The sequence below is a fragment of the Gymnoscopelus microlampas genome (assembly GCF_963454915.1).
Source record: "Gymnoscopelus microlampas genome assembly, chromosome: 4".
Classification (NCBI taxonomy): domain Eukaryota; kingdom Metazoa; phylum Chordata; class Actinopteri; order Myctophiformes; family Myctophidae; genus Gymnoscopelus; species Gymnoscopelus microlampas.
In genome coordinates, this window is record NC_139941.1 from 15,459,091 (window position 1) to 15,477,914 (window position 18,824).

General features: G+C 43.0%; 1 protein-coding gene across 2 annotated transcripts in view; it reads left to right on the forward strand.

Annotated features, from left to right (window-relative positions):
* col27a1b (collagen, type XXVII, alpha 1b) overlaps nt 1-18,824 on the forward strand; it is a 132,422-nt gene that overhangs the window by 18,598 nt on the left and 95,000 nt on the right. For both annotated transcript variants that reach the window (XM_084054968.1, XM_084054969.1), the window contains 3 exons: nt 9,145-9,198; nt 13,864-13,917; nt 14,067-14,120. In XM_084054968.1, coding sequence (XP_083911094.1) covers nt 9,145-9,198; nt 13,864-13,917; nt 14,067-14,120 — 162 coding nt within the window. The remainder of the gene's footprint in view (nt 1-9,144; nt 9,199-13,863; nt 13,918-14,066; nt 14,121-18,824) is intronic.

Here is an 18,824-nt window from a genome sequence, read left to right on the forward strand (position 1 = left end):
CCTCTACACCTATACCTCTTTGCCAAAAATAGCCTATCTACAAGCCCACAACGCCTCGCGCTGCGAGGCGTTGTGGGCTTGTAGATCTGCTATTTTTGGCTAAAGTTCTCCTCAGAAAAGGGATGCTAGGTTTCGAGTGGTTATGGTAAAAAGAAAAATCGTATCACATAAAGATTTGCCGGACCCCCTGTAGTAACTCTGAGGACCCCCTAGGGGTCCCGGACCCCCTGTTGAAGACCCCACCTAGAGTATCTGTGCACGTCCCTGCCCCTACTCCGCAGGTCACTGCAACTCACAGCGGGGCTGAGGTGGGCCTGGGGTTTCATTTTTGCTGATTGTTGGACCTGGGCGCAGACGGCTCCATATGGTCCAGAGGAGCAGGAGAACCTCACAGCTTCCACACATGGGCAACACAAATATTCTCAGCTGGACCTGGCGTAGCCTGTCCAAACATTAGGAATTAATGTGGTATTTCTCCATGGTAGAACATTTTCCACTTTATAACACGACATGTGCGTCTCACAGTGAACCCTCTTTTAACCCATTCAATCCAGGAACGCATACTGTGTCCTTTTAGAGTTTTAGCTTTAACCATTATTTTATACTTTGAGCTATTCAAAAAAAATAGCTCATAGCTTGTAGATCTGCATTTTCTTTTGAAGAATCGTGAAAATGTGTGCAAATCTTTGAATATATGTTTTTTAAAGCGAAAATGTTTTACTCAAATCTTTGCTTCTTCTACAAATGTCCTAACAGTTAAAAAAAACAAACAAACTTATGTTGCAATAATATCAGTGGTTCTCAAACTTTTTTCATGTCAAGGACCCCCAAAATGATATGTACTTGTCCGCTGACCCCCCCATCTCAAAACATTTTGTTCCAGGGACCCCTAGAAGCAAAGATTTGAGTTAAAAATGTATATTATATTTAAAGATTTGCACACATTTTCACGAATGTTTTTATCAATATAGCAGATCTACAAGCTTATAGTGCGGCCCCGATAGGCTTGTATATCTGCTATTTTTGAATAGCCAAAGACAAGTGACGCAGATGCGTTCCCGGTAACAATGCTCTGTCCGAGGGATCCATAATCGCACTAATGCTTAATTGAAACTTAGTTGCGCGCTGTTGTCGCACACCAAAAACAGGCAATACGATGTGTCGTTGTGAGCTTAATTACTTCTGGTATAGTACAAATGAGGCTTAAAGTCGAACGCCTGTGTCGTACGACAAAAAAAAACGCATGTTTAAAACTTGGAAAAATGATGCGAAACGCAGCATAATTGGCAGTGTCAATGTCAGTGGAGAGCGCTGGGAGTGCTAATCTTGTGTGGTTTATTATCATGAATTGCAGCCATTTCTGGAGCTCATTTTACATTTGGATGCAACTTTCTGTACGTCGGGTTCTAGTTAATCCTATAAACAAAAGAATGATTGTCTTATCCAGATGTGATGTGACACATGTGCAGTAGATGAGCAGGTCTTTTCCACAGTTATCTTGACAGCGTCCACAGAGGCCGCTATCAGCCAGTGTCATTTGCATACCGTCGCTGTAGGGTTGAAACCTCGTCCAAAACCGCTACTTTTCAGAAAATGAAAAAAAAGCACTTGTGTTCCAATGGATACACAATATAATCAGCTCTTGTTAATACTCCTCGTTGGTTAACCCACGGACAGAATTAATCACTTTCAGACCAGTGGTGGAAAGTAACGAAGTACATTTACTCAAGTAATGTACTTAAGTAAATGTTTAGGTACATTTACTTTACTAGTAAAACATTTTTTATAGGCTACTTCATATTTCTACTCCACTGCATCTCAGAGGCAAATATTGTACTTTTGACTACATTACAATTATTTGAATTTAGATTGTTATGAACAAAGAATGCTTTAACCAATTAAGCCCCACTTAATATGCGTTGTGAGCTTGAAGAATTTTTACAAACTATTAAAAAACCTTGTGAAATGGGACATTCCGCATATTGAGTACTTTTACTTTTGCTATTCTGAATACAGGACTTTGACTTTAACAGAGTATTTTTATATTGTGGTGTCGCTACTAGTACTTAAGTAAAATAAATGTGAGTACTTCGTCCACCACTGGGAGAGGAGGGGGGGGGCTCATCTAGCCCTGAAGGGGGGCTTGGGAGTTGATCAAAGGCTGCTTTGTGTAAGGAAACCGACCTGGCAGTGTGTGCAGCCGCTATCTGAAGCAGGGCTTGTGTGCTGTGGTGGAAGAAGTATGTTTTTTACTTAAGTAAAAGTAGCAGTACCACAATATAAACATACTCTGTTACAAGTAAAAGGCCTGTATTAAAATTGTACTGGAGTAAAAGTACCAAAATATTGATTTTTAAATATGCTTACAGTACGAAAGTAAGAATACTCAATTAAATAAATATTATATTATCGGTTTTATAGTGTAGATTGGGGTCGCATACAAATGAAATTAAAAAAGGGTCCAAATGCACCCTTATGGGTCTGTACAGTACATGACTGGACCTAACCGCCGTGAAATGTGGTGTTGGCGTTGATTGACCGAAGCAGGAAGCTTGGTTTGTTGGAGGAGCTGATTTTGTAGGTCATTATAAAACTGTATTCATCAGTCAAAAGAAATGAATTGCACGTGTGATGAACAAAAGTATGGATTGATGAAGTTTTGTGTGGTTGAACTTCTACTGGAAACTGCAGAGAGGTGATGGTTGAAGTTTACCATGGCTCGTTAGAGAGTCTTTTCTGTCACCAGAAGGTTGTGAGTGTGTAGAACGGCTATTTTCAACATGTTTGCATCTTTCTTAGGTAATATTTGACAATTTGGTCAATGTTTGATTTTTTTTTTTTGTAGTATAGGTTGTTGGTTACTTTTGATGCAGTAATGGTCTTATTTGGGAACCATTACTGTAGTGTTTCCACAACTCTTAAAGTGTCCAAGAGTATGTGACACTCCTCGCTGCCCATGACTCTTCCAGTGAAATCAGTGTGTGCGTCTGTGCGTGCGTGTGTGTATGTGCATGTGTGTATGGGCATGTGTGCCATATGGAATACTGTATGCACAGAAACAAACAGTGGTGATTATAGTGCTACATAATTGCTAATTAAAGCTTTACGATAACAAGCCGCCCGCTATCACATCTTCCCCAGTGACTCCCCATCCCTCCTCTGTCAAACAACATCTCATGCATGCGACTACAGTGGCAAAGGTGCAACACGACGGAGCATAAATTAGGCTTGAGGGTCTGCAGCTGTGCGGGTAGGCAGGCTGTGGTGCCGTGATCATAGGGAGCGCTCCCTCCGTTCTAATGACAGCGACTGGAGGTGGGGTTTGGAGGACAACTGCTTTGAATCGCTATTATTGTTTACACACAACAGAAACCAAGGATTATATATTTCAAGAGTGAGAGATCACAGTAAACATCCTAAGCCTCCTTCCTCCACACTGGGAGGAAAACGGCATCTGAGAGTTTGATGGAATGCATATTTACACGTGAGTGCTGTGACCACTTTTCCATTGCGTCTTATGAGCGTTGGGGTTCATTTGGTGCCGGCCTGTGCGTGCATACTGGTTCTTATCAGTGTGACGTCGTCAGATAAGTCAGCTGAACATTATTCAGGCTCGAGTTATACCTCGTTGTGCTCTGGTGTTGCGCAGCTAAAACAGCAGATATACTACCAGCTCACAATGTGTCGCATTGTGGCAAAAATAGCAGATCCACAAGGTCACAATACCAGTGGCGATTTTCTGGTTATTAGTTTGTTAGACTTACTTACGTTGGACTGGTTGTGAAATACCTGTCAAGTAGGGTAAACCATGCACTTCTTTACTATTGGGTGACACCCGGTCAAAGTTCACCAATGTTCAACTCCACGCGTTGAAAGCGATCATGCTCGCCGCAACTCGCCGCAACCGAAGGCTCCACCCCTTGGCTCCCATAGGATGATTGGGACGCTGGCGCTTCTGACACGTACAGTATGTCTGAGTGCGAGGGCGGAGCCAAGATGTTTCAACAAGTCTGACAGGAGCACGGTGAGGACAACGTTTTAGGAGGATCTCAGAGTCAGGGCCCATCTTGACAACTTGCATGTGCACATGTTGAGCGTATAGGGCTGTGTCTCAATCAAACCTCATGCAGGCCAATAATATCCCACCATGCAGCATTAAATGTATAGGTTATAACCGGCTGAACAACTGAATTAACCTCTCTCTCTTTCTCTTCCTCTCTCGCTTCCTCGCTCCTTCTGTATCTCTCTCTCCCTCCCTCTTTCTCTCCCCCTCTCTCCATCTCTCTCTCCCTCTCTCTCTCTCCCTCTCCCTCTCTCTCTCTCTCTGGTGTGTGTGGCCTACAGAAGGTGTTAGGATGTCTGTTCGGGGGTAATGGTCTGTAAAGATGGTAGCAATCCACATGTCACCTCTGTAAAAGTAATCGGCCCGCATCATAAACCCAGGCCATACACAGCTGGACTGTACACATCCACAGAACACTTTGTGTGTGCGTGTGTGTGTGTGTGTGTGTACGTGTGCGTACGGCTTACCCTCAACGCACACACTCTGAATAGACTGCCGGGAGCTCTTTTCGTGAGCAATATTTGGGAGGAAAGAGAGAGAGAGAGAGACACACACACACACACACACACACACACACACACACACACACACACACACACACACACACACACACACACACACACACACACACACACACACACACACACACACACACACACACACACACACACACACACACACACACACACACACACACTCTCATATAGCTGGACGGAGTGACTCATTCTCTCCATCCACCATGTGTGTCTCCACAGGAGAGCATCCACCCACCTTGACACCGGCACCTTTAACTGAGTGCAAATGTAACCATTTGAGTCCATTTGGTTACATTTGCACTCTCACTGAGTTACAAATGGATATGATTTCATTGTGCTCTAGAACACAATTTGTCTCCCTTTTCTCTCTCTCTATCTCTTTCTCTTTCTCTCCCCCCCCCCAACCATCACTTCCTCCGTTATTTGCCTGCTATACGGGAGAGGTAATGGCTTCCATATGTTTTAATATCCAGGCCAGCCGGGGGAAAATGCAAGGCTAAGATGCTCTCTGGCCACGGTCGAATAGCTGAGGAGGAAATATGTAGGTGAGCTTCTGGTAAGCGCCTCCATATGTCCTGCGGCGAGGGAGGGGGGGGGGGGGGGGGGGGTGCCGAAGGGGGAGTGCCGAAGGGGGTGTTGGGGTGGAGTGAGGTGGCCTAGTGCAGGGGGATCCCAAACTTTTCAGCTTTGACTTTAACTTTGACCTCTTTTATTGATAATACACATACTGTAAAATACATGTACATTGGCACACAATTATCAAAAGGATAAAACCAGAACCATAAGAAAGCCAGTGGCTTCTTTTCCATTGCGGTCTTTTCACATGTAACGTGTAAATGATGTGGTGATGCATGAAGTGATGAGAGTGTGTATTTTTGCACCCAAGTCCCAAGCAATTCAATTCAATTCAAGGGAGCTTTATTGGCATGAGAAAACATGCGTTTACATTGCCAAAGCAAGTGTCAAAATATAATAAAAACAGTTGAAAATGGGGGAAAGCATATACAGTTGGAGGGGCTACAGCATTGTGTAAACAGAGCTACATGTCACATTGCGTTGTTATATACATGTTATATGTACAGGGTATAAAGCTTTTTGAAAAAAATAGCAGCAATCTTTTGCGGTCAATTTTTTTTCTCAAAACTATTTAAATAGTATACAAAAAAAGCCTCAGATTTAAAATGCGTTTAATGGTAGCAGCTCTGTTTATATGTGCAGTAGGTCTAGAGGTCTGCTCGGGACACTCAATGGTTAGTAGTCCTTAGGGTGGTTGTATTCCATTGGCTAACCTTCTTTTAACAGTTCACAAATCTTGCTGCTGTGTTCGCACATTGTTGTATTTCTCCCAGCAGGTGTGGGAGTTTTTTGTCGTTGGTCATGTTTTCAAACTCACTGTGGGTGCATGTAATCTGTGGGAAGTTTGTGTCTCTGAAGTTTCCACCGCATTTTGTGTGCAGTGCAAGAATGGGTGCAAGAAAGTGTCCTTGTGGGGAAAGGTTTGGGTGTGCCTTCCACACTGGGGGTGGCTCACGCACCCCAGAGGGGTACAGGCTGACTCCTCGCCACTGTCTGACGATTGGAACGCCGCTAAATAACAAGAGGCAGAGACTGGCTGGATTACCCAACCGCACGCTCTGGATACAAATAATGCCCTCGACCCCCCACCCAGGCTTTGCTTTCATCTCATGGATTAGGGGTGTGTGTGTGTGTGTGTGTGTGTGTGTGTGTGTGCGTGTGCGTGCGCGTACTGTACTTGTATTACTGCACTTGTAATTTGAGAACTAGACGTTGTGAGCACCATTTTTCCTGGTCCTCACAAAGGAAATGGTTTACGTTAAGAAAAGAAAAGATTTAGGGGTTAGGATTTGAGTCATGCCCGATTTATACTTACAGTAGTTGCGTGCCAGTCTCGCACACCTAAAACAGCTGATCAGCAAGCTCACAACGCGATGCACATTGTGTGTGTGTGTGTGTGTGTGTGTGTGTGTGTGTGTGTGTATGTGTGGGAGTATGGGTGGTGGGATATCTCCTCTATTCAATACCCATGAAAAATCTGGAGAAATGAGCCGTAAAGCTAGCTTATTACTGTCCTGTGTTCCGGGACGTCCCGAAACATGTTTTAGCACTTTGTAATGGTTTTGTCTGTGAAATGTTTTCCATGCTCAGTTTGACGTCCCACGCCGGGGCCAAGTGTTCGCTCTCGCAATCCGACGCCTCCGTGCCCGCCGGGACGCCTCAGTCAGGACTTTTGTGGCTTTATTTTTTTTCCCGGCGAACGATGCTTCTTTCATATTTGTGGTCCGTTCAACCGTGATAATTGATTTGATAATCCTGTCTTTTCAGTCATTATGTGCTGTACTGTTTATAATATTTACTGTGCGTCTGTCTGTCTGTCTGTCTGTCTGTCTGTCTGTCTGTCTGTCTGTCTGTCTGTCTAATCGTCTTTGTCGGGTGGAAATCTCATATGTTCAAATTCAAAAGTAGCAGATCTACAATCTTAAAACGTGTTTTGAGCTTGCAGATCTGCTACTTTTGATGCTTTTCTGTGACGCTGTAGTATGATCAAGTAGGGCGTTAATTTATGAAAAAACACAAAAAAAAAATAGAATATGGAGATTTCTGAATGATTTCTGAACGACAGCAACAGTGTACTGTATATATAGAGGGAGAGACAGACAGACAGACAGACAGACACATAGATTTATCCTCCTATAGAGCTGGTCCTTGGATAAATATTTGGCTCAAGTATTGTAACTCAACAGATCCCATACAAACGCACTGCACACAGTATATCACAGGTCTAACCAAAGAGAACGGGGAGAACGGCGCGAGAGAGATGAGTGACATTCCCTTTGGTGGAACCCCAGAAAGCCAGTGGAAAAGTGTAGGGATGAGGAAAATCACATCCATATGTCATAACTTAGACAGGCCAAGGCAGACGGGAGACATATGGCGGACAGAGCTACAGTACACACAAACACAGAGGAACCTCAGAACACCCCTGACCTTCCCCCACCATACCACAGACAGTCAACAATGTGTGGGGATGCTATAGCACTGGATACAGTGATGCACGCTGTCAGACAGTCCACGTTCTTCACTTACTTAACCCATTCAAACCGGGAACACATCTATGTAACCACTTTATCCATAATTTATACTTTGGCTATTAAAAAATAGCAGATTTTAGCAAATCTTTGAATGTATATTTTTTTAAGCCAACATTTTTAACTCAACACTTCTGTGGGTCCCTAGAACAAAATATTTTCAGATGGAGGTCCGCAGCCAAATACATTTAATTTTGGGTGTCCTTGACATGAAAACGTTTGAGAACCACTGATATAGCAACATAAGTTTTTCAGAAAAATGTTAGGATTTAGTACATTTGTAGAATCGGCCGCAGGTCTTAATGGGTTAATTACAAGTAGCAATACCACAATCATGTAGAAATACTCAAGTAAAAGTCCTGTATTCACTATTTTCAAATGGCCTAATTCTGTAAAGAAATATAGTAACTAAAGTTTTCAAATAATTGCAGTGGAGTAAAAATGACTATCGTCCTCTGAGAGGACTATGAAGTATTGACATACTCAAGTAAATGTAGTTTAGTTACCTTCCACCGCTGCTGTCAGACCAGACAATCACACTCCATCAAATGGTTCACGTCTCTCATTACGTAGACCACAAGTCAGCTATACAGCTGGGTTGAGGCTACACACTGGAAACCGATGCCTCCGCGTTCATGTAAAGGTCATTTAAGCTCTATATTTTGATAGTAATCATTGCTATAGAGCAGGGGTCTTCAACAGGGGGTCTGGGACCCCAAGGGGGTCCTCAGAGTTACTACAGGGGGTCCTTCAAGTCTTTGTGTGATTCTGAGGGGAGTGAGGGGAACATTAGCCAAAAATAGCCGATCTACAAGCTCACAACGCAAGGCTATTTTTGGCAAAGCGGTTTGGTGTAGGGGTAAAAAATGGCAAACCAAGTACAGAGCCAATGGTCAAATTTGGTATTGAGGCTTTAAGTGGTTAAATGTCTGAAAATACACATGAATTGATAGAGAAGCTAATGTGTAAAAAAATAAACAAAAAACATACATTTATAAAACATTCATGATAGTTGCTGTCAAACAAGTCTATGAAGATATCTATGAAATCTATGAAAAAGTTTAATCCGCAACACCATTCTATACAATATGTAGTAGGGGGTCCCTGCTTCATCTCTCTTTCAGCTAAGAGGTCCTTGGGCTGAAAAACGTTGAAGACCCCTTCTATAGTGTCTGTAACCGGGATCTCCCCGTCTCCAGCTCAATTTAGTAAACAGAAAATTCATTTTCAGGTCAGGATACCAAATGTATCCAATCAGGAGAGAGAACCCCACAAAGATCATTCATCAGCAGTTTTTTTTGTGTCCCAGTTGCAATTTTGTTGGCTCATTCCCCCCCCCCCCCCCCAATTTCACGTGTATGAGTTCTCTCCTGAGTGGGTCAGTTCATGATGGTCACTTGGTACCCTCTTTAACCCTGTCTTGTCATTGTTTCTCTAGGGTCCTGCCGGCCCACATGGAAACCCTGGCCGCCCCGGACCTCCTGGAATGAAGGTACGTTGTTATGAAATGTGGGACGATATTGGCATGCTGTAAGACAGTGGTTCTCAAAGTGGGGTTTCTTGGGGGAGTTCCGGGGGGTCCCCAGCAAAATGTGTTAATACAGCACTTCATAGCGCTTCACTTCGTGCCGTGCTATGAGCTTGTAGATCTGCTATTTTTATAAATCTTGAAAGTTTGTGCAAATCTCTCTCTCTCTATGTATATATATGGCACTTAAAAGTTATAGAACTACTGCTGTACGAAGTGTCCCAACAGAGGGAGTTTTCACATTCTTGGTGCTGCCTACCCGGTCAGTATTAGCTCTTAAATAAACAATTTGACATCTCTAATCTGAAAAATGTAAGGTTTTCAGTCTGTGCAACTATATTAGCCCTTTGAAAGCAAATAAGGGAACAACATCATGTTCTTGTATTTGAGACCTACTGAGTTCATAAAGTATTAACCACTTCAACCTTAGCTGACTGGAGTACCCCAGGGTTCTATACTAGGGTCCCTCCTTTTTACCCCTCTACACGAGATGTCTTTGCCGAAAATAGCAGATCTACAAGCTGGTTAGCTCGGCTATTTTCTGCGAATGTTCACCCCAGTGTAGGGGCGCTAGGACTAGGGTTCATGTGGTTAAAGCCGTAGGGTAGTGGTTCTCAAACTTTGTAATGTCAACGACCCCCATAACTCTGAAGGTCCTTACACACCGGCGAAAATAGCGAATATACCCAAAATTCGGACTCGTTCCGAATAATTAAAAGACGCTTTTTCGCTTCGCTTTTTCGCTTTTTCGCTCCATGTACGGAGCCATTGACTTTATAAGGTTTAAAAAAAAAACGCATTATTCGCACGAAAAAATCGCCCCGGTGTGTAACAACCTTGAGAGTGTACATTTTTACACTCTCAGAGTTACAGGCCTGTAAGGGTCCATTTGGAACACCCTCAGGGAACCCTGAGGGTCCTTGGACCCCACTTTCATAACCACTGCCCTAGAGAAAAGTACAGTTGGTTATAAACCAAACCATACTAAGTAGCCTACACGTATTAACATAACCAAGTACTTGGGTCTTTGTTCCAAGTGATTGGAACTGTCAGAGTTGTTAAAGCCTTGAAATGTGTTATAATGAATTCACAAAGGAGTCTGTATGTTAGACTGAACACGGCTAGAATGGAAACTTGCTCATGTTTTAAATCCTTACCTAATCCTTGTGAATGCATTGAATTTCAACATTTTCCACCCTGTCTTTGACAGGGAAGAAAAATACTTAATTGATACCATGCTTTGGCTGGAACCTTTGATATTACCAAGGAAAACCATAACCCTTATATTGTACATGTGTGTGAGTTGGAGCTTAACCAAACCTGGCCCATCTCCGCTTGACCCAACCTCAAACAGATTGCTGCATGGTCTGGCACAACCCTCCACTTAAGAAAAAACAAACAAGCTGGATGAAAATGTACAATTTCCCAATAGCTGATTGTGGTTTTATCTCCGTGAATTTGTGGAAAATTAACTGTCATGGTTTTTAGCATTTCAGTTAATTGCTATGGTTATCATAGTCTATACAAACAACAATATTTACGATAGAACCCGCATTAAATTCCCCTTTTTCTTCAGGCTTGGTGTTTGCGGGATTCCCATGATTCATTGCGTGGGCGAGCATCAGCTCAGCATCAGACCATCAACTCATATTTTCCGAAGTGAAGATTGTTATTTTTCCATAAACACAACAAACAAACAAGTTAATGTCATGGCTGCCGAGGGTGGCCAACACTAGCCTGGCGTAGCCAGACTATATCACTGCGATTTTTTTTGCACTCACAGATTCGTCTGGTCCCAGGCTAGGCCAACACATCCTTGATCTTATTGACAAGATAGTATATGTCTGGGCAATTAACAGAAAATATATCGTAACCGATATTAGAACCAATAACCGACTTAATTTTGCTCATGTAGGTTATTCGAATTAGAAGAAGCAGGTTGTTTTTTATATACCTTATACTGTATATAACACAAAAAAAAATCGGCACAAATACATTATAATCGTTTTTTTTATAATTGCCTAAATCGATTAGTCTGATTAACCACATATAACCCTATATTATACTTCGTTGTACAATGGTGGTGCACAAAAATAGTGAAAATAGCCGATCTACAACTCACAACGTGTCTTGATGCAACGCGTTGTGAACTTGCAGATCTGCTCTTTTCACTATTATTTTAATAATTGTTTTGTTAATCATAATCGAAGCAAATAATCTTGATATTGATTTGAAGTCATATCACCCAGCCCTACGATGGCGCATTCCACACTTGGCGAAATGGTACACAATTCTGGTCTCCTAAGTGGTCGCGGGCACCCCACGTGAATGTCAGATCTTGCAAACGTCTTATGATCAGTGCATATATCACACACGAGTGTTGACACAGTGAGGCCTTGAATAAAGTCACTTTTCCCCTGATTCATCTGTCTGTACCATACCATTTAGTGCCAGAATGTTCAGAACATAATGATGTGGTTTGGAAGAAACCCCTTCACATGTTCTGTCCATGAAGAGAAAACGTTGGGAAAAAAAGTGAAAATCTTGAAGTGGGTGTGTTCATTATGTAGATTTTGGCTCCGGTACCACGTCTTGGCTCCGTTGTGGAGAACATCGGTCTGCAGGAAATTCACAGGAAGATCATTTTTAATGCCAAGCTGTGGCCTGCACGCTTCAATGGTCTGATGGAGGTGCTAATGGAGGCCCTAACATGTCTCATCCCCATTCCAGATCCTGGATTATTGATGGATTGAGTATTCTTTTGCGGGCCGTGTACAGCGCTGCCTTTCCAAGCGTGGCTATAAACTTCTAAAGTATTGTTAGCTTTTGCACTCGGGAGAATGTCCTCACAACCTCTTCCTTTACGAGTCATATGGGAGGGAGAATGGTAACTTCACAAGTACATAAAAGAGGCTCGCACACAATATCGGCTCTGTTTCCGTAGCCAATTTGTAATTCACTACACGATTTGTGTAGGAGTTCCAATGATATTTGTAATCTCAAGGTAAATGTTTGTGGTTATGGCTGGCCTCCAAAGTAAAGCACTGTCCACTCCATGAACTATTACTGTAACGATAACTATAATATTTTTTTATTTTAAAAATGGTTCTCCAACTCAAGTGGATGGCTGAGTCCATGTTCCGTTACAACTCCCGTACAGTTTGATGAACGATTGAAAAACACGACAGTTAATTAAAAAAAAAATCCATCTGAATTTACAGTTTACTCGCGTTTAACATGTTTACCAGACGTTATCATTGTGGATGCTCTCATCATTATCGTTTTAAAATATTTTGAGATGGGGGTCCGTGGCCAAATACATATCATTTGGGGGGTCCTTGACATGAAAAAGTTTGAGAACCACTGACAGCAACATACAGTAGGTATTTTTCAAAAAACTGTTAAGATTTAGAAGACATTTTGTAGAATCGGTATCAGGTCTTAATGGGTTAAAACTAAAATGTTTGAGAACCACTGTTGTTTGTAGATGGCTGGATTGCTGCCGGCCTGCATCACTGTGGGACTGGTGTGATTTATTGCTACTTGAACGCTGTTCGCTGACCCAGAGTACACTGACAGTGTCCTCACTGCCTTGAGGAAGGACAGTATCCTCCACTGCCTGAAAAGGCAGAAGAATGTGCCTGGTCACTCCCCGTCATTTCTCACATGGTGATGGGGAGTGTAAGTGTGTCAGTGTAAACTTGAAACACTGCGTGGAGGGGCATAAATGGACTGCACTCTTTGTGTAAATACAACCGCTAGTCCTCACTAATGAGTGGGGGTCGAACGTTGATATTGTATAATGCCGTTGTCGGGCGAAAAAACTTGTATGTCCAAAACATTTTAAAATAGTGAAAATAGCATTGTTACGTGTTTGTAGGCTATTTTCACTACTTCTCTGCGACACTCTGGTATGATGAAGTATGAAAAAACATTAAAAAGTTGATTTATGGCTTCTAGGTTTCTACCTGACATCAACGATAAGCAAGCTCCGATGCTGCCCAGAAAAAAGCTGCAATCCAGGACTTTAAAAAAAAAAATGTAACTATGGAAAAATGTTTGAAATGTAGCTTCAGTTTCACCCAGCTCATGGCTGCTCAGATGGTCATGATGAGCTGTTAGGGGTTAAGTGTCTTGCTCAGGGACACGTCACATATAACGGGTGGACGGGGGGCAAACCGTTGCCCTTATGATTAACAGGCGGCCTCTCTACCCACTAAGCTACAATATAACTTGCAATTTCTGCGTTGGATGGAGGTGGTCTCCCTACTCTTCCATGGAGACAATTAGACCCTGTGGTCAGGTTGGACATCTACTGGCTGATATAGTAGTACTGCCTGGAGCCCATATGTGCAATAACTCCCCAGGCCAAGAGGGGATTCCCTGTTGAAAGAGCGGTAGAAGTTTGGTCTCTTACGCGGGAGAAATAGGACATGCAACTTATTGCATCTTTAATTCAAGTCTGAATGTGTACACAACTGACCCATTTCCCCCACACTTTCAGGTGGAATTAATGCTCTGGATTCTGTCTGTGCAGGGTTCTGTAAACTAAAGCAGAATGATGCAGCAATGCAAAATGAAGAGAACTTGAACACTAATTATATATCTCCATCTGTTTTCTACCTCTAGGGACATAAGGGTAACCCGGGACTGTCCCCTGGCCGATCCCCGAAAGGAGATAAAGTAGGCATACTGACAACATCCTCTCATACAATACTACAGAGTAAAATCCTCTGTGTTATTTTATCCATTTGTAACTCAGAGAGTGTACATTATGTTCCATTTGTACACTCTCTGAGTTAAATGAACACTGCAAAATGGTGTCCTCTTAGGGAGAGCTGGGTGTGATGGGGCCTCCTGGACTGCCTGGACAAGATGGACGAAAGGTAAGAAATCAGCTGTTGCAAAAAAACGAAACAATCTAAAAATAACTTGTGTGTGCATGCATACACATGCATACACATGCATACAAGTTCGTCCCATAGCTCTGTTGTTTATTTACTTTCGCTAAACCACATGAACCCCTAGTGTCCCTTCTCTGGGGAGAACATTCTGCGAAAATATCCCATCTACAACTTAACAATCCGTCGCAATACACGTTACGTTCTAAGTTGTAGATTGGCTACTTTCAGCTAAGAGATTTGGTGTAGAGGGAAAAAAAAAAGGGGGGGGGGGGGGGGGCTAGTATAGACCCCTGGGTACCCAACTAGGCATATACTGTATAGGAGGTAGAGCGGCTGCTTGGGAAACGATTCTCGGTTCAATCCCCAGCTCTCCCTGGGTTAGTGTCTAAGTGTCCCTGACCGCTCCCGATGAGCAGATTGGTGCCCTGCATGGCTTCTTCTGCCACCAGTGTGTGAATGTGTGTGAATGGCATTTCCCATTTACCCTTTTTAAGTGGTTAAAAGGCCCATGAATCAGTGGCTTTTGAATGAATGACTAAATCAATGAATGAGGGGGCTGATATCGAGGATCTATAAATCAAAGCATACATACTACATCCCCACACCCCCGCCCTGCTGCCAAAAATTCCCTTTGAGGGGGGAATTCTCTCAGAAGTGGGCTGTTAGGAGGGCTCGGCCAAACATCTATCTCTCTCGCTCTCTCTGGATGTTTGAGCTCTTGTTTGGAGCGCGGCCTAACATAGTGCAGGCGTCTGGGTGCCGCACCTGTGTTTCTGACTCCTCTTCAGTTGTGGTGGAAAAAAAGTGCTTTACTTGAGTGAGAATAGCAGTACCACAATGTAGAAACACTCTGTTACAAGTTACAAGTCTTGTATTCAGAGTTTTACTTGAGTAAAAGCGCAAACATATTGGTACAGAATATACTTACAGTACAAAAGTAAAAGAACAAAGTCAAAGTTTTATTCAAATAGGGCTTGAGGGGTTTTGTAATAATAATCAAAATAAGTTTTCAATAATAGTTTTCAAATAATTGCAGTGGAGTAAAAAGTTACGTTTAACCACTTAGATGTAGTGGAGTAGAAGTATAAAGTATTGAAAAATTAAATACTCAAGAAAGGTTAAAAAAGAAAAAGGAAAAAAAAACTCAAAATTGTGAAAAGTAAAGTACTTGTACTTAGTTACTTTTCCCCACTGCTCTGCAGTCCGAACCGCTTGGAAAGGTTTGAATAGCTGGCCTGTTACATCACCACCACCGGCCCCCACATAGCGGAGGCATTCGAGGAGAGTTCGGGTCTTTTTAGAGGGGGGTGGTGGGGGGCTGCGCCTGCGCTTTAAACTGCAGCCGCAACCCTTCCAAGTGCCAAAACCCGTGGGCCGTTTTTGATTTCATAACAGCCTCCTCTCAAAAGTAGGGCGACTTATGAATGTGGGTTAATTCGGCGCTGAAGATTTATGCGGTTAGCATTTGTTTGCTCATGCTGACTGCAGTCATTTACATGCCAGTTAGCCTTAATGTGCATGTTATCATGACAGAAAATGATTGTTACCAGCCAGCGCTGAGGGAGAGAGAGAGAGCGTAGCCTTGTGCATTTCATCTCTGGCCTCGCCCCAAGCCATGTTATTCCACTCATAGTAATTACAAATCTCTGGTGTATCAGGCCGTTGCATTTTCTCATGAGCGTAGTGCTCTGCGATGAGTGTGTAGTCACTTTAACCCCTTGAACCCTCCAGTCTAAACAGACCTGAGTTGCAGCTGTAGCTGGACCGCCTGTTTTCCATCTACACCAAAACTCTTTGCCCAAAATGAGCTGATCTACAAGCTCTTGTATCTGCTATTTTTGGCAAATGTTTTCCCCAAAATGGGGATGCTGGGCTTCAAGTGGTTATACACACACACGCACGCACGCACGCCCAGGGACGTGCTTGTGTACCCGTGCGCACACTCACTCACTCACACACACACACATGCACGCAGCCACGCATGCATGCATGCACGCACACACGTCAACACAATGACTGTAAGGAGAATCAGCGTTGTGTTGTGATGCTGAACAGTGGTGCGGCCGCATCTGTTTTTAGAAAACATCTGAAAAAAAAACCCAAAACACAATCAAAAAGAACCTAAAAGAGAGCGGGAAAAAAATCCATGAGACATGACTTCCTCTGAATTACACTGGGCGGTTTATCACATGAAGCTGTTCTTCACACTGACCGCTGCCAGAGAGATTTCACGAGGAATAGAGCAGAAAAAGAAAGAAAAAAGGCAAGCGGGGCCGTCAGACCGTGATACAGTGAGAGGCTACAGCGAGGCCAAGAGCTCACATGCCAACGTTATGTTGTCATTCGGAATTGACTGTCACACTTAATGAGGAATTCTGCTAAGTACAGTAACTCACACACAATCATGCACACACACGCACGCACGCACGCACACACACACTATTACATGTCAGTATTACTGTACTTGTGAGGACATGAAGCCTGCAGAGATATCGTTGCTGTCGGGCAGAAACCCCCTATCTCCATATTTTAACTTTTTGTGTACAACTAAGTTTACATTGGGCATAACTCTACCCTAACACCAATCTTTTTTTCTAACCGTAAACCCTAATGCAAGTACACACACACACACACACACACACACACACACACACACACACACACACACACACACACACACACACACACACACACACACAGATTCATATTACTATACTTGTGAGGACATCAACATTGTAGGACGCCGATTTTGTGAATGCCATTTTCTTTTTATTGGGCATTTTAATCGTACGCCTAAAGCCAAAACATTGCAGATCTACAAGCTTGTACATCGGCATAGTATGCAACTAAGTATAAATCAAGCATATCAACGCTATTTCTAATCCCTAAACATAACTTCTAAATGCTATCAAAACATATTTCTCTTCTTCTTCATAAAACAACCATTTCTCTTGTGAGGACCAGGAAAATGGTTCTCACAATGTGTATTTCTCATTCTACTACATTCTACTATACTTGTTGAGACATATGGTCAGGTCCTCGCAAGTATAGTAACACACACACACACACACACACACACACACACACACACACACACACACACACACACACACACACACACACACACGCTTATTCCCGTCTCCATTTGGACCACATGTGTGTGTGTGTGTAGACATAAAGTGTGCAACAATCCAATAAGTCCTTGGCGGGAACTTTTAACAATCTATTATGCAATGGGACCGGGCCTGAATGCGAGAGACCATCTGGAGGGCTGACGGTTCCTTCATTCATTGTAGTAGTATAGGGACCGGTCCAGATCCTAAAAGTTAGACCACTTCTCTCTGCTTATCCCATTCAATCCGAGAACGCATCTGTGTCATCTTAGATATCTTTGGCTATTCAAAAATAGCAGATATACAAGCTCAAAGCTTGTAGATCTGCTATTTCTTTTGAAAAATCTTGAAAATGTGTGCAAATCTTTCAATATGTATGTTTTTTAAAGCGAATATTTTTAACTCACTCTTTGCTTCTGGGAATTCTACAAATGTCTTCTAATTTCTTTTTTTTTTTTTTTTTTTACTTATGTTGCTATAATATCAGTGGTTCACAAACTTTTTTCATGTTCCAGGGACCCCCAGAAGCAAAGATTTTAGTTAAAAATGTATATGCATTTTCAAAGATTTGCACACATTTGCACGATTTAAGAAAAACATTTTTTTTAAATAGTCAAAGAAATGTTAAAATGACACAGATGCGTTCCCGGTCTTAATGGATTATATGAGTCACGGAAAGTGGAGTCATGGGAAAACGCCGGTTATTCTGCCATCTGCGTTACGGTAATTGTGAAGCTTTCGCTTGGGCGTGGGCCCGGCGTCCCAACCAGGGGTTAAATAAAGTCTGGCATTCCTGTTCTAGCATTCCTATTCTGAGGGCGAACAGTCAACGGAAATAGCTGATCTATAAGCTCACAGTGCACCGCGATGCGACATGAGATTGTAGATCGGCTATTTTCAGCAAAGAGATTTGGGTGTAGAGGGAAAAATCAGTGGTCCCGGGCATAGAGTCCTGGGGTGCTCTTGTCATCTAAGTATATTTAAAAACCTTTAAATCCTCGGGGGGAAAAAAAAGGTTTTCTTTGTGACACTGAGTATACTACGTTAGTTGATTGATTGATTGATTGAATACTTAACAGTTTGCAAAAAGGGGGCATGGTGGCGCAGTCGGTAGCGCTGTCGCCTCACAGCTAGAAGGTCCTGGGACGCTGTGGGCGCTGGGGGCGCGTCCTCTCCTCCGCGTCATCAGTGCCCGTACCCTAGGTGGGGTTGGCGAAAGGGCCTTTCTGTGTGGAGTTTGCATGTTCTCCCCGTGTCCCCTAGGGTAGATACCCTAACAAAAACATGCAGTAATCCTGGTCTCTATACTGCCTCCCCCTGGTTAGCCGGAGCGCCTGATGGAGGGGAAAGGAACTGGTTGGAATAAAGTGTTCCTTCCACGCGCTATGTCCAACCGGGGAAATTACCCCCTGTCGGGTGATAAGAAGCGGCCTGCTCACTCCTCATGCATTGAAGGAAGCATGAGCTCAGTTCGGGGCTCTCCCTAGGCTGGCAGAGGGAGAGTAGCGCCCAGGATTACAGCTTAGGTGAAAAAATAGGTTACAAACAACACAAAAAGCCCCAGAGTTTCCAT